Source organism: Mesoplodon mirus (genome assembly GCF_964341445.2).
Source record: "Mesoplodon mirus genome assembly, chromosome: 3".
Lineage (NCBI taxonomy): Eukaryota > Metazoa > Chordata > Mammalia > Artiodactyla > Ziphiidae > Mesoplodon > Mesoplodon mirus.
In genome coordinates, this window is record NC_138978.1 from 142,326,365 (window position 1) to 142,342,243 (window position 15,879).

Consider the following 15,879-nt stretch of genomic DNA (forward strand, 5'->3'; position numbering starts at 1 on the left):
CTCAGTACTGCTTCGTAATTTTGCATATAGAAGTCTTCGTATCTCTCATTAGATTTATTTTTATGTGTTTCACTTTTTAGATATTACCATCCAGAGCATCGTTTTCTGAATATCCTATTTGCTGTTGGTCTGTACAAATACAATTGAGTTTTAAAAATACTGACCTTGGATTCAGCAACCTTGTTAAATTATCTTATTCAAATGGCTTACCTGTAGAATTTGTTTCAAATACCATAATGATTAAAAGATCAATTCTCTAAAACAATGTAATAAATCTAAGATTTCATACAAACAATAATGTTTTTAAAAATTCATACAGCAAAAATTGGCAGGAAGAGAAGAATAAATATGTAAATCCACAATCATCGTGGGAGATTTTAACACAACTCTCTCAGTAGCAGGTAGAACAACCAGCCAAAAGTCCATGGAAGATTTTTAACACAAATATCAAACTTGATCAATTTGAAATATATAAAACGCTCTATGCAACAATGATGGAAATCACACTTTTAACAAGTATTTATAGACTATATTACAAAATTAATTATATGGTTGTACATAAAGCAAGTCTCAACATATTTCAAAGACTGAAATACAATAAAATACGCTTTCTGACCATTGAGATGTTGAGTTAGAAATCAGCAACAAAAATTATTTTAAAATAGATCCAAATGTTCAGGAATTAAGCATTTTACTTTAATAATCCACAAAGAAGAAATCACAATTAGCATAAGAAAAGCAAAATTTTAGCTATACTCCCACGGTTTATTACATATGTGTGTACTCTAACACCATCACAGTTTCCCCCACAAGCATATGCACTAACAGAGTTTGTATCCTATTTATCTAGTTTCCTTTAGGGTCTGATAAGGCCAGTTGAAGATGCTTACTAAATGCTAATTGGGTGTATCGGCAGAACTCTTGGTTTTAAGCACATGATATGACTTAAATAACTTTAAGAAAATGAATTTATTACAATGATATAGAGTAGCTCACAGAATGGTTTGGAGAATCAAAGAACCGTGGGTCTAAACTATCAGCCAGGAGAAATGTCTAAACTTATTTCATGGTCTGATGTGGTGAAGATGAGATTGCCACTACTGCTGGATTACTTGATTACTCTGCAGATTGTAATGCTGAGCTCACAAACACGGAACTTAGATGCTGCTGGAAAGAGGATATTGCTTCCACTGGGGTTCTTTTGTGTGACCAGTATAGATTCTACAATTGCTGTTTTCCACTCACTCACTGGCGGCTTTTAATTGCAAATCTGGGGCATATGCATCCAACTGATAGAATTCCGTTTTTGTGCTAATGCCCTAGTTTCAAAGGAGGCTGAGAAAACAAGTACTTGAGATGTTTAGCTTCTATGGTGAAAGGTGGATTTGCCTCATAAAGTGGGAGATTCCTAAAACATAGGGAATGGACAAGGTTCATGCAATTTATCTATGACTTTCAGGCAGACATGGGTCTTGCCAAGACACTTTGGATAGTCTATTTACTGATCTGTAGGTTCTCTGAGCATGATGTCATTAAAATAGAGGATAAGTGTGATGTCAGAAGGTCAAGGTCCCTATGAGCTAAGCTGTGATATAGAATGAAAAAGTTGAGACAATACAGTGAAATTAATACTGCTGCCTTGTGATTTGCAAGCAAATTGTTCTGATGTTCTCAGCTTTTTAGAGTAAAGGAATAAAAGCATGTGCCTAATCAATAGCTATCGATTACTTAGAAAGCAAAGCAGGTTCCTTAGAACCTTATTGATTTGTTCTAGTGAAGAGACCACATATAGAACAACGGTCTCAATTTGCTGTCTCTAGCTGATCAAATTTATAACAGTCTTCTGTTTTACTCCTGAATACTCTGACTTCTACACTAGACAAATTGAAATTTTAAAAGGGAATATGATAGAAATCACCAACCCTGAATTTGTAAAATCTTCAGTAGTGAAACTAATCACTGTGATTCTCTTAGGGATTTAATCATGCTTTTGACATATTATTATAATAAATAGAGGAAGCTCTTGGGGCTCTTAGTGGGCTCTTCCTAATAAAAATATTATTCCCTGAGACATGCAGCCAAGATGGTGATTCTGCTTGTGGCTGAGTGTACTACTTTAATGATATACTAAGAAACTAATGAAATATTTATGGAATTTTGGGGCATCCTACGAGTCCTACTGGGAGGCAGACTTAAGTAAAACTGCCATTTATCATTTCATCTTCATGTCTCCACCCTGACTAGTGGAGAATAGTGGTATTGAAGGTACCAAGAATCAACACAGGGAAGGCTAAAGAGGTTGGGATGGGAAAAATTGACTTCCATTTTCTAGGTAACTCTTCTTGGCTGAGTCATTACATGTCTCCAATCATGGCGAAAAAAATGTTAATATATATTGTAAAATTGACTTCTCCTTAGAAAGATGGCAAGTGAGGGTTGGAGAGTCCTTTCTTTATTGGAATCTACCATTATATCCTCATCCCACTACAAAGAAGTCCAGTTCTTTTTCAGTCAATGCCCCATTCCAAGATGCCAATTAAACTCTCATAATAAAGCAGTCATCAGAATTAAATGTTTAGTGTTATTCTATCTCAACCTGTGGATGCAAGAAGTAAGACTTTTATCACATTCACAGAAAGTTAATGATATTTTGGCATTATCTTGAGCTGGGAATTTACGACTGGAATATTACATTCTTATTACATTGGTTTATCCTGTTGTCTTTATTTTTAATTTCTTTTATTAATTTATGAAAAGAAATTCTATTGTGGTAAGAAAACAATATGCGATCTACTCTCACATTTTTAAGTGTATAATACAGCCCCTGGCAACTATCATTCTATTCTTTGTTTCTATGAGTTTGACTATTTTAGATATCTCATATAAGTGGAGTCATGCAGCATTTGTTCTTCTGTGACTGGCATATTTCACTTAGCATAACGTCTTCAGTTATATCTATGTTACTGCACATGGCAGATTTTCCTTCTTTTTTAAGGCTGGACAATATTCTATTGTATGTATATATCACATTTTAAAAATGTATTCATCCATCAATGGATATTTACGTTTTGTCCATATCTTGGCTATCATGAATAATGCTGCAGTGAGCATGGTAGTGCAGAAATATATTTTAGGTCTTTATTTCAAATCTTTAGACTATATACACAGAAGTGGCATTGCTGGGTCACGTGATAATTCTATTTTTAAGGTTTTCAAGACCCTCCATACTATTTTTTTTTTTTTTTTGCGCTACGTGGGCCTCTCACTGTTGTGGCCTCTCCCGTTGCGGAGCCCAGGCTCCGGACGCGCAGGCTCAGTGGCCATGGCTCACGGGCCCAGCCGCTCCGCGGCATGTGGGATCTTCCCGGACCGGGGCACAAACCCACATCCCCTGCATCGGCAGGCGGATTCTCAACCACTGCGCCACCAGAGAAGCCCCCCTCCATACTATTTTTCATAGCAACTGTACCATTTTACATTCTTACCAACAGTACCCACTAGTTCCAATTTCTCCACATCCTTACCAATACTTTATTTTATTTATTTTTATAATAGCCATCCTAACAGGTTCAGGATGATATCTCATTGTGTGTTTTCTTTTGTTGTTTTTTGGGGGGTTTTTTGTTCTGTGCTGTGCGGCATGTGGGATCTTAGTTCCCTAACCAGGGATTGAACCTGCACCTTCAGCAGTGAAAGCACAGAGTCTTAACCACTGGGCCACCAGGGAATTCCCTCATTGTGGTTTTGATTTACATTTTCCTGATGATTAGTGATGTCAAGCACCTTTTCATATATCTGTTGACCATTTATATATCTTCTTTGGAAAAATGTCTGTTCAAGCCCATTGCCCATTTTTAAATTGGGTTATTTAGGGGGGTTTTTTTGCTATTAAGTCATAGGAGTTTCTTATAAATTTTGAATATTAACCCCTTATCTGATACAGGGTTTGCAAATATTTTCTTCTATTGCATAGGCTGCCTTTTCATTTTGTTGATTGTTTCCTTTGCTGTTCAGAGGGTTTTTAGTTTGATGTAGTTCTACTTGCCCATTTTTGCTTTGTTGCCTGTGCTTTTGGTGTCATATAGATAGGACATCATTGCCAAAATTAGTGTCAAGGATCTTTTCCCCTATGTTTTCTTCTAGGAGTTTTACAGTTTCAGATCTTATCTTTAAGTCTTTAATCCATTTAGAGTTGATTTTTGTGTATGATACAAGAGTCCAGTTTCATTCTTTTGCATGTGGATATCCAATTTCACCAACACCATTTGTCAGTTCTGAGAAAGAACAAAGTTGGAGGCATAAGAGTTTCTGATTTCAAAAAATATATTACAAACCTACAGTACTCAAAACAGCATGGTACTGGCAAAAAGACGAATGGAACAGAATAGAGAGACTAGAAATAAACATATGCATATACAGCCAACTGATCTTTCACGAGGGAGCTAAGAATACACAATTGGGAAAGAATGCTCTCCCAGTGCCCTTAGAAGTAACCATGACACCCTACAGATTTGGAATATTCAGGGCCTTCATACTTTTTTAAAAGATAAATTTATTTATTTATTTTTGGCTCCATTGGGTCTTCGTTGCTGTGCACGGGCTTTCTCTAGTTGTGGCGAGTGAGGGCTACTCTTCATTGCAGTGTGCGGGCTTCTCATTGCGGTGGCTTCTCTTGTTGCAGAGCACAGGCTCTAGGCTCATAGGCTTCAGTAGTTGTGGCACGTGGGCTCAGTAGTTGTGGCTTGTGGGCTTAGTTGCTTCCCGGACCAGGGCTCGAACCCGTGTCCCTTGCACTGTCAGGTGGATTCCTAACCACTGCACCACCAGGGAAGTCCCAGGACCTTCATACTTTTACATGTAAGTTGCTACTTGATTTTCCCTAGTCAGGTCACTAGTAGGCTTTAAGTTCCAGGAGACTCTAAGGATAATTTTTTCTCAATTTGTTTCTTATTGCCAACTAGGGATTTACTGTCTTCAGTGTCAACCAGGCTAGATAAGTGATGGCAATTTCCCCTATATCCTCAATGATCTGTTGTCTCTGATCTCTCCTGGTATCAATTTTTATGTTAGAGCAATCGATGTCTTACTCTGGGTTAATTAAGTAGAAAATAAACTATTAAAAAGATATTGGACAGTTTATGGAATCTCTAAATAAAAGATTCAAGAACCAGGATTGGTGTTTGGAAGTTTAAACTTATGTCTAGGAATCATGTTGTAGAATTGGTCCAGGGAACAACCTAGTGCAAGAGTCACTGGGCAGAGACACTTCAGCTAGAACTACAAATATCAATGATAGGGGATGCTAAATACAGTAATATGAATCACTGATACATTTGTTCTGGATACTGAAAACAGTTTGTGCTTTCCACTTCCAGAATATATTCTAAGCAGTCTTTTCTTCTTGTCAGTAGCTTCTAGTCCAGTCTCCAGAATGGATATAACTGATTGTCAGAGCTAAGGTCATATGCTAGCCTATGGCTTTAAAGGATACTCAGAGATTAAGTAGCTGGCATTTTCAATCTCTATAACGAGAGACAGATTCTTCCTCATAAGATGGGGATTTCCACAACTTATATATGGGTTCATACACTGGACAAAAGTGAGGAATAGAACTCTCCATTAGAGTTTATTCATGAATAAATACCACATAAGTCATAATTTTCTTTACAGTAATATTTTGGAAACAAGAATAAGGAAGTTATATATATATATATATATATATATATATATACACACACACACACACACACACACATACATATATGTATATATGGGTGTGTGTGTTTATAAATTCTGATTTTATATAAAGTAGGCCTTTGTTTTTTACTGTTACTGTTCTGAATGCAGAATGGGGATTCTTTTTGTTACAAAGGGGAAAATGAAAACTTTTTTCTGAACTAAACTACATGAAATGTGAACGTGAAGATTAACATCATCTCTGAGGCAGGAACCTCAAAATTATACTCCTTCTCAATCAATGTTATTGTCAGTTCTTAGTTTAATTAATTATTAAAGGAAAATATATCTCTAAGACATTACTGCAAATAAATATTTTAGAATATGTCTGGCTTTTCCTGTACAGTGAAAACATTTTTATAATATGAAATGTAAGAACAGATATTTTTCCAACGTAAGTTCTCGTTGCATATTCTCACATATTATAACCATATATAATTACTGTTAAGTGAAAAGCCTGAATTAGATGAGTAAATTGTTAGAGCCAGTGGTAAGAAAACTATTATATATATTTTTTAGCACAGTATTTAAATTTTATATTTAAGAAACTTTTGAGGGACTTTTCATCTAGCTAATAAGTGAGTTAATTAAAAACAGAGGAACGTTGTGAAGCGTGACACCATGGTGTTTTTAGAATCAGAGGGGTATGAATTCAAATTATTCAATGATAATTTTTGAGATCCTACCACAGCCAGGTACATGGCTTTTACATTTTCTCTAGGAATTTCATTTTCATCATCTAAACAATAGATATAAAACATTTAACTAATGAAGTTTTTGAGAGCAGAACAAATCTTAAAGGCAAGGCACAAAAAGGTGAAAACCTTTCCAAGTAACTTGGCTATGTTCCAGAGCAAAACTCAATAATATTTATAGAAATACAAAAATATTCATCACTACTACAAGGCAAAATTAATACGTTATGGCATCCAACCAAAGATTACCAGGCATACAAAGGGACAGGGAAAGATGAACTATAATAAGAATAATCACTTGAAAGTGACCCAAAACTGGCACAGATGTTAGAATGAGAAGATAAGGAAGTCAAAATAGCTTTTATAATTGTACCACACATGTTAAAAAAAGTTATGTAGAAATATAGAAGATATATAAAAGAACCAAATTTAACTTCTAGAGATGAAAACTAGTTACTGAGATCAAAACAAAGCAACAAACAAATCATTTGATAGGTTTTGTGTGTTTGAAACTTTGTTGTTTGAAAATTTGTTTCATTTGTTCTACCAGTTAGACCTGGTAGAAGAAACAGTGTTTCTGGGTAAGAGATGATAAAAATACCAGTCCTCCAGTTAGTTCACTGTCACTCTCAGAGAGCTTAAAAGAGAACTCAGTGTGGTCAAACAGTAGCCCAGAGAATAAGTTGGAGGGGGTTATTGCTGGAAGTGACAGAAGTAAGACATGGTTTCCACTTGTGGGGGGGTTCTTCTGTTGTAAAAGAGGCAAGAATGAGGATGAACCATAAACTCTTGCCATGCTGAAGCCACAGAGTGAACCCATCCCATGTTATTAGAGGCCACTGATATCAGAGGCAGAAGACCAGGATCGTAACTGCTAATGGGCAGCTAATTGTGCTTGTAGTCAGAGGAGGGTCTCCCTCCTTTCCCCTTTTTCTTTTTAATTCTAAACTCAGGGTTATAATTAAACAAAACAGGAATTTAGAGAAGAGCATGTGGGAAGCTTTTTGGCTATTTGGAGTTGTTGCTTTGAACAAATATCCCCCCAATAAAAATAATAACATAATAATAGTAGTACATGAAATGTCTACTTATATAAATATATATTTACTTAAATGAATTCTTTAAAATTAGATGTAGTTTTTGGTCTAGACTGCAAAAGCATTAAATTTCCCTTGTAGCAGTTACTGAAAAAAAAACATTTAAATTTTTTTACTTCATCAAGATTGAATTTCTCAATCAAACCACATATGATTAACCTGCTTTTCCAATGTATCTTTTATAACAGACACATAATCTGATAATAAACATGGCATTGCTTTCTAAATTATTTTTAATGACATACATGATAGAACATGAGAGGATCTTGGCCCATTTAGCAACCCCCATACTTTTATTTTAATGGAACATATAGTTTAGGTAGGAAATATAGCCTAGTGGATTTTAAAAAAATTATCTTTGGAAATGAAAAATAATGGAACTGAAAGATTACGTATAAATTAGAGACTATAAGGATTTGATTTATTTGAAGTACAGAGTCCTTAAATTGTGCTTCTGGTTAATAAACTGGCTTTAGACATTGGAGAAAGGTCTGTAATTTCTTCTACTACAGTCTGGTATTTCAAGAGCTACCAAGAAAACACTGCTGAATGGCTTTAGGTCTCAGAAGTTAAGACACAAGAGAAGTCAGATATCACCACTATGGTGGTAAATTCCCTCTATGCAAAACAATTAAAAAAAATTCCACTTCTCTCATTAGAATACCACAGTGCAGAACTTCCCTGGTGGCGCAGTGGTTAAGAATCCGCCTGCCAAGGCAGGGGACATGGGTTCGAGCCCTGGTCCAGGAAGATCCCACATGCCCAGAGCAACTAAGCCCGTGTGCCATAACTACTGAGCCTGCATGGCACAACTACTGAAGCCCACGTGTCTAGAGCCCGTGCTCCGCAACAAGCGAAGACACCGCAATGAGAAACCCACACACCGCAATGAAGAGTAACCCCCACTCGCCACAACTAGAGAAAGCCCACGCGCAGCAATGAAGGCCCAACGCAGCCAAAAATAAATAAAAATTAATTAATTAAAGAAGAAAAAAAGAATACCACCGTGCAATGTCATCATCTCCTCAAGAAAAGTGCCATATAATTCTGTTCTCTGTTTTCAGTGTTATGCAGTAAGACAAGATGTGTTTTCTCCAAGTCCCCCCTCCTAGAAGAGAGCCTTAGCTTAGATGAGAAAATAAAGTTTCTATTATCATAACACCAAATAAAGGCTATCAACATTTGCAAGAGAAGTTTTGATTGTAGATGTTTAACGGAAAGATTAAAACATATTTCCGTAGGACCTTCAAGGTACGTGACCTCTCCCACAGCCTATCTTGCTGAGAAGATGAAAGGAGCCTATTGACTGCTAATCAAGCCTTGCAGAGTAAGAAGAAAGCTAAAAAATACCAAGGTCATGGTGAAGAGGAGAAAAGTTAGGGAGAACCTACAGAGATGCAGCTTTAAGCTGAAACCCGTATAGACTTGAAATGGAAAAGAGGAAAACACTATCCACGCTATCCACTGTTCTCTGTGTGTTTTGTATTGTAAAGTAGGCTCTTCTTCTAGTAACAGACCCACTTTCATGCTCTTCCAGATATTCAAGTCTACATAAATAAGGATTTATATACTTGTGGGCTTGTCTGAGATTACTGTACTGTGACATAACATATGGCTGTGCCTCCATGTAAGACTACCATAGAAATTAGCCAAGAAATACTCCACCGTTTATCTAAATTAACAGATTGTTGCTGAGGAAGGGGAGTGCTCACAGCTTTTGTAAATTGATGTAATGAATACTCTTTCAGCAGGGGAGTAACTTGAGAAAAGTAGTAATCTTGGCCTGGAAGCACTGGCCGAGTGTCAAGTTTGAGAATGCATGGTTTAACATGAATGCCTAGGTTAATGCTTTCTTGTGAGTTTACTAGTTTCCCATAGGAAAATTTCACAAGCTGTTATCAGGCTATGAAGAGAGGGAAGAAGTCTGGGGAAGGTCATTTGTGTACCTGCATCATCCAAAATGGATGATAGAAGGGAAATTAGATTGTTTATGAAGACGGAGGAAAAGTCCCTGAATGATATGGCAATATTAATGGGGGCAATGCAGTTGATACAGTATTGGCTCCAGCTACATTTGAAACAGGGCTTGAAACTAGTGAAAAGACAGCCAGTAGGTACGTGAGAAGAAGAATACATTATTTAGGAATTCATGATTCTCTGCCATTCTCAAATAATTCATTGAATAATTAATTGAGAGGATGGGTAAGGGAAATTGATTAAATAAGCTTTAGAGAAACTGATATAAATTATTTAGTGGACAGTGTATATTATGATTGATTAAGAGATTTTCAAGGGTAATTTTGACTTTACTCCCTTAAACAATATTTTCCACTGATTTTAGCACCTAATCAAATATCAGAGTAATATTTGACTCCAATTTATGGACAGATTTGAATATACAAAATCTTAAGTAACCTAAGAATGGAAGGCAAGTTTAAAGAGAAGTTATAAGGTATGAATACAAATTTATCCTCTCAATAAGCAGTGCAAAAGGAGAACTACAGCTGTAGAACCCTAGAGTTTGTAGAGCTTTTCAGTGTGATTGAGCCATCAGAGATCAATGTTTTATGGTACCATAGTAGGAAATCCTATATTATGATATCTTAGTATCGAAGTTAGTAATCTCGTTCAATTGTGATGGTATTTTAAAAGACTAAAAATATTAGGATGTGTGTGTGTTTGTACTAAAGTACGTTGAAGAAGAAACTATTAATCATTAATTTACTATATCCCAAATTCAGAATTCAGAAGTCGGCACGGTATAGGCTCAGGAATTTTTTTGTCTGTGTTAGGTTTAAGGGAGGAGTGAATATTATTTGATACCCATAGGAAGACTAAACCTAAAGAGAATATAAATACTTTTTTCTAGTGAGATTTTTTTTTTCCTTTGAAGAAATGCTTCAGGGCAACACTGGAGTCTAAACTCTTTGGGGACAGTGGCTATTGGTGAGAGTATTTGGAAGTGTAGGTATAGTTAAATAATAAACTTGATTCTTGGAGTTAAGGACTCTGAAAAAGCAAGAAAAGTTACTTCTCTAAGGGCAAGATCACCTTAAGGAAGTTAATTTGAAAATGTCATTTAACAGGTGTGAGTTTTGATACACTTCAGTGAATATGTGCACCATGTTGTTTATTGACAAGGGGAAAAAGAATTACTTATCTCATTAACAAGACCACTTCTTACCAATTTTAAAGAACTAAAGATATTTGGAGAGTTCACATGGTATTATAATTGATTCATTCAAGATTACTCCTAGAGTGAAATAAGTGGATTGGCATTCAGCATCTATTTGATCTATAGTCATTTCCCTTTATTGGAGATTTCATTTTCTGCTGTTTCAGTTACCCACGGTCAACCGAAGTCCAACAATATTAAATAGAAACTTCCAGAAATAAACAATTCATAAATTTCTGAGTAGTGTGATGAAATCTTGTATCATCCATCCACCCACCGGGTTATGGACCATCCCTTTGTCTGGCGTATCTCACCCCTTAGTCACTTAGTAGTCATCTTGGTTATAGAACTGACTGTCTCAGTATCACAGTGCTTGTGTCCAAGTCATCCTTATTTTACTTAATAATGGTCCCAAAGGAAAAGAGGAGTGATGCTGGCAATTTGGATATGCCAAAGAGAAGCTGTAAAGTACTTTCTTTGGGTGAAAAGGTGAAAGTTCTTGGTTTGATAGGAAAGAAAAAATCATATGCTGGGTTGCTAAGATCTATGGTAAGAATGAATCTTCTGTATGTGAAATTGTGAAGAAGGAAAAGTAAATTCATGCTAGTTTTGTGGTCACACCTCAAAGTGCAAAAGTTATGGCCACAGTGCATGATAAGTGCTTAGTTAAGATGGAAAAGGCATTAAATTTGTACAATAAGATATTTTGAGAGAGGAAGGGACCACATTCACATAACTTTTATTATAGTATATTGCTATAATTTTTACATTTTATTATTAGTTGTTGTTACCCTCTTACTGTGCCTATCTTATAAATTTTATCATAGGTATGTAAGTATAAGAAAAAAAACACAGTATATATAGGATTCGATGCTATCTGCTGTTTCATGCAACCACTGGGGTCTTGGAACTTATACCCTGAGGATAAGGGGGCTACTACATTTTCTAGTATACCTTCCTAAGGCAGAGGTTAGAAGTTAAGAAAAAAAATCCCAGACCCTCTTTCAGGTTGGGATCTTTATGTAAAAGAAATTCCACAAACTCAGTGCATTTATGTGAGACTTGGAATTTGAAAATAAGGAAAGGCAGTTATCCTGGTGCTTTAGCTTTTGTGGCCAGCAAGCATCGCTGTGGAGACATAAGTATTCATCTGTAGCATCATTCCTGTGTACTTAACTCCCTAGGTAGTAAGCACAGTAGCTGTTTTTCGTTGTGAGTTTAGATGGAAAATCTATAGACTCTATGTACATTTAATAAAAATTATGAAGCAATAACAATTGTTACAATCACACGGGTCAAGAAATGGAACATTGGCAACAACCAAGAATCCCCTCCATGCCTTGCATCATCACAAAACCCTCCCATAGCACAAACAATAACCACTTACCTAACTTTTATGTTAATTCATTCATTGTTTTTCTTTGTAGATTTATTACTTATGTGCACATTCCTATAATACTGTTGATAGATATTTGTGTTGTTTTCTATTTATGGCTGTCATGAACAATGCTGAACAACATACATGTTTATATATGTATCCTAGTACACAGGAGAACGCATTTCTCTAGGGAGTGAAATACTGGGTTACAGGGAAGTTTCGGGAATGAGATGCTGAGTCACAGAGAAAATATGTCCTTAAACCACAAGATAATGACAAGTGGTCAAATCAACTTACACTTCCAACAGTGGTGGTGATTCATATTTAAATTCCTTGACATTAGTTGTTATCATTTATTTTAATATTTCCTATCTAATCTGTGTGTAGTGGTACCTCATTATGGTGTGAATTTTAGTTTTCATGATTACTGGTGAAAATACAAATATTTTACAATTTTAAATATAGTTATTGGCTTTTGGGATTTGCTGTTTTTTGAAGGGTCTATTGAATTTTTGGCCTATTTTTCTATTGGGTTATTTGCCTTTTTATTCTTGCTTTTAAGAGTTTATTTCATTTTTGTAATTGAAGTATAGTTGATTTACAATATTATATTACTTTCAGGTGTAGAACATAGTGATTCAATATTTTTATAGATTGTACTCCATTTAAAGTTATTATAAAATATTGACCATATTTCCTGAACTGTAAATATATCTTTGTAGCTAATTTATTTTACACATTTTATACCTCTTTATCTCCTACCCCTATCTTGCCCCTTCCTCCTTCTCTTTCCCCTCTGGTAACCACTAGTCTGTTCTCTATAACTGTGAGTCTATTTCAGTTTTGTTATATTCATTCATTTTATTTTTTAGATTCCACATATAAATGATAACATACAGTATTTGTCTTTCTCTGTCTGACTTATTTCACTAAGCATAATACCCTCCATGTCCATCCATGTTGTTGCAAATGGCAGGATTTCTTTCTTTTTCATGGCTGAGTAATATTTCTCTCTCTCTGTCTGTGTGTGCGTGTGTGTATGTATCATACCACATGTTATTTATTCATTTGGCTGTTAGCAGGCACTTAGGTTTCTTCCATATGTTGGCTATTGTAAATAGTGTACATAATGCTGCTGTGAACATTGGGTGCATTCATCTTTTTGGATTAGTATTTTCGTTTTCTTTGGATATATACCCAGGAGTGGAATTGCTGGATCTTATGGTAGTTCTAAGTTTAGTTTTTGAGAAACCTTCATACTGTTTTCCATAGTGGCTGCACCAATTCATATTCCTACCAACAGTGTACTAGGATTTCCTTTTCTCCACATCCTTGCCAACTGTTATTTGTAGTCTTTTTGATGATAGCCATTCTGACAGGTATGAAGTGATATCTCATTGTGGTTTTGATTTGCATTTCTTTGTTGATTAGTGATGTGCATCTTTTCATGTGCCTATTGGCCACCTGTATGTATTCTTTGGAAACATGTCTATCCAGGTCTTCTGCCCATTTTTAATTGTTTTTTTAATATTGAGTTTAATGAGCTTCTTTATATTTTAGATATTAACCCCTTATAGGTCATATCATTTGCAAATATTTTCTGCCATTTAGTAGGTTGTCTTCTCATTTTGTCAGTGGTTTCCTTTTCAGTGCAAAAGCTTTTAAGTTTATTTAGGTCCCATTTGTTTATTTTTGCTTTGGTTTCCTTTGTCTTAGGAGACAGATCCAAAATAATATTGCTATTATTTATGTCAGTGTTTTGCCTATGTTTTCTTCAAGGAGTTTTATGGTTTCTGATCTTGTATTTAGGTCTTTAATCCATTTTGAATTTGTTTTTGTATATGATGTGAGAAAGTGTTCTAATTTAATTGTTTCACAAGTAGCTGTCCACAGTTTTCCCAGCACCACTTAGTGAAGAGACCTTTTTCCTATTGAACATTCTTGCCTCCTTTGTCTTAGATTAATTGACCATAAGTGTATAGGTTTATTTCTGGTCTCTCTATTCTGTTCCATAGGTCTGTTTTGGTGTCAGTACCATACTGTTTTGATTACTGTAGGTTTGTACTATAGTCTGAAGTCAGGGCGTGAGATACCTCCAGCTTTATTCTTTTTAAGTTCTTTTCATATTTTGAATAGTAGTCTCTCTATTGGTTTTATATGTTGCAGTGATGTTTTCAAACTCTGTGGCATGACCTCTCTTTTAACTATCTTTGTGTTTTCTTTTGTTGGAAAATATTTCTTAATTTAATGTGGGTAAATACATCAATCTTTTCCTTTAAAGCTTATACTTTTTTCCATCTTTCTACTTTGTGGCTTAAAGATAGCCTCCTATATTGTCTTTTAAAATATATTTGGTACCGTTTCACATTTAGGTCATTAATCCATCTGGAAATAATTTTGTTTACAATGTGATACAATTTTAATTATTTTTTCTTTATGGATACCCTAGTGCTCAGCATTTTTTAATCGAAAAGTTTGTTATGTCTTTGTTGAGGTGCTGTGATACCTCTCTTATACAGAGGTGCCATATGTATGTGTGTGTGTGTGTGTGTGTACACATATATATATATATATGATTTTGTTTTAATAATATATGTTTTGGTTTGTTTTTCTGTGTCTGTGTTAAGTCTTCTTTTGGTTCATTTGTTTGTCTCTATATCAAAACTGCACCCTCTTTGTTACTAGAGCTTTATAAGAACACTAAATATTCAGTAGAACAAGTTTTCCCACATTTATATTATTCTTCAAGTGTGTGGTGGGCTTTTGTAATCCGTATAAATTTTTAAAGAAGTTTTTCAGGTCCAAAACAAAATCTTTGGCATTTTCACTTAGATTTTGCTTACTCTGTAACTTAATTTTTAGAGACTTAACATCTTTTCACTATTAAGATATCCAACTTATAAACACAAAATATATCTCTATTCATTTCTGATTTCTTCAAGGTCTTTGAAAAAGTATTATAATGTTGTCTGTAAAGGCTTTGTATATCTTATTGGATTTATTGCTACTTCAGCTTTTTGGTGCTATCTAAAAGGATTTCTTTCTTTTTAATATCACTTTCTGTTTGATGCTATTATATAAAAATACAATTTATTTTTATTGATTTTCATCTAGAAATCTTATGAAACTCTCTTACAAATCCTAGCAATTTCCTGTACATCATTTTGTATTTTCTCTGTACACAACAATATCATATATATATAGAACAAGTTGTGTGTTTTCTAATCCTTAGACATTTTCGTTCTCTTTCTTGACTTTCTCCACTGGCTAAACTCTCAAGTACAATACTGAATAGAAGTGGTGATGGGGCATCCTTGTCTTGTTCCTGATCTTTAAATCTTTAATCATCTCACCTGTATCTATAATGTTACTCTATGGTAGATAGCTAATTTTCATTTAAGAAAGTTTCTGTTTCTACTTTGATAAATCAGATTAGCTGTGGGTTTTTGTAAAATCATACATGACTGCTGAAATTATAAGAAACTTTTGATTTAATTTTTTTTTGTTAATTTTGTTGTGTAAAATAATTTTGGTTGTCTGTCATGAAATTAGCTTTTTATGGTGGACTCAGTTTGCTTATATTATATTTATCATCTGTTTTCCTGGGTAAGGTCACCTCTAATTATCCTTTCTTATACTGTCCTTTCCTGTCTTGAAATGAAGAAAATATTAAAAAGTAGTTGAATAGTGTTCCCTCTTTCTATTCTCAAAGAGTTTGTGTACTACTGGAATTCTTCCTTTCTTTAGAACACACTAGTGAAAAATCTTGGATTTCAGCTTTCTTCATGGTGAGAGTAG

At 34.8% G+C, this 15,879-nt stretch overlaps 1 protein-coding gene across 6 annotated transcripts in view; it reads left to right on the forward strand.

Moving 5' to 3' along the window:
* LOC309801410 (uncharacterized protein) overlaps nucleotides 1–15,879 on the forward strand; it is a 102,253-nt gene that overhangs the window by 52,245 nt on the left and 34,129 nt on the right. Inside the window, exon 4 of one of the 6 annotated variants that reach the window (XM_082616247.1) lies at nucleotides 8,770–8,899. The exons of the other annotated variants lie outside the window; for them this stretch is intronic. Within the exon in view, the coding sequence (XP_082472373.1) occupies nucleotides 8,770–8,834 (65 nt within the window). The 3' untranslated portion in view covers nucleotides 8,835–8,899. Of the gene's footprint in view, nucleotides 1–8,769; nucleotides 8,900–15,879 lie in introns of those variants that run through there. 6 annotated transcript variants of the gene reach the window in all.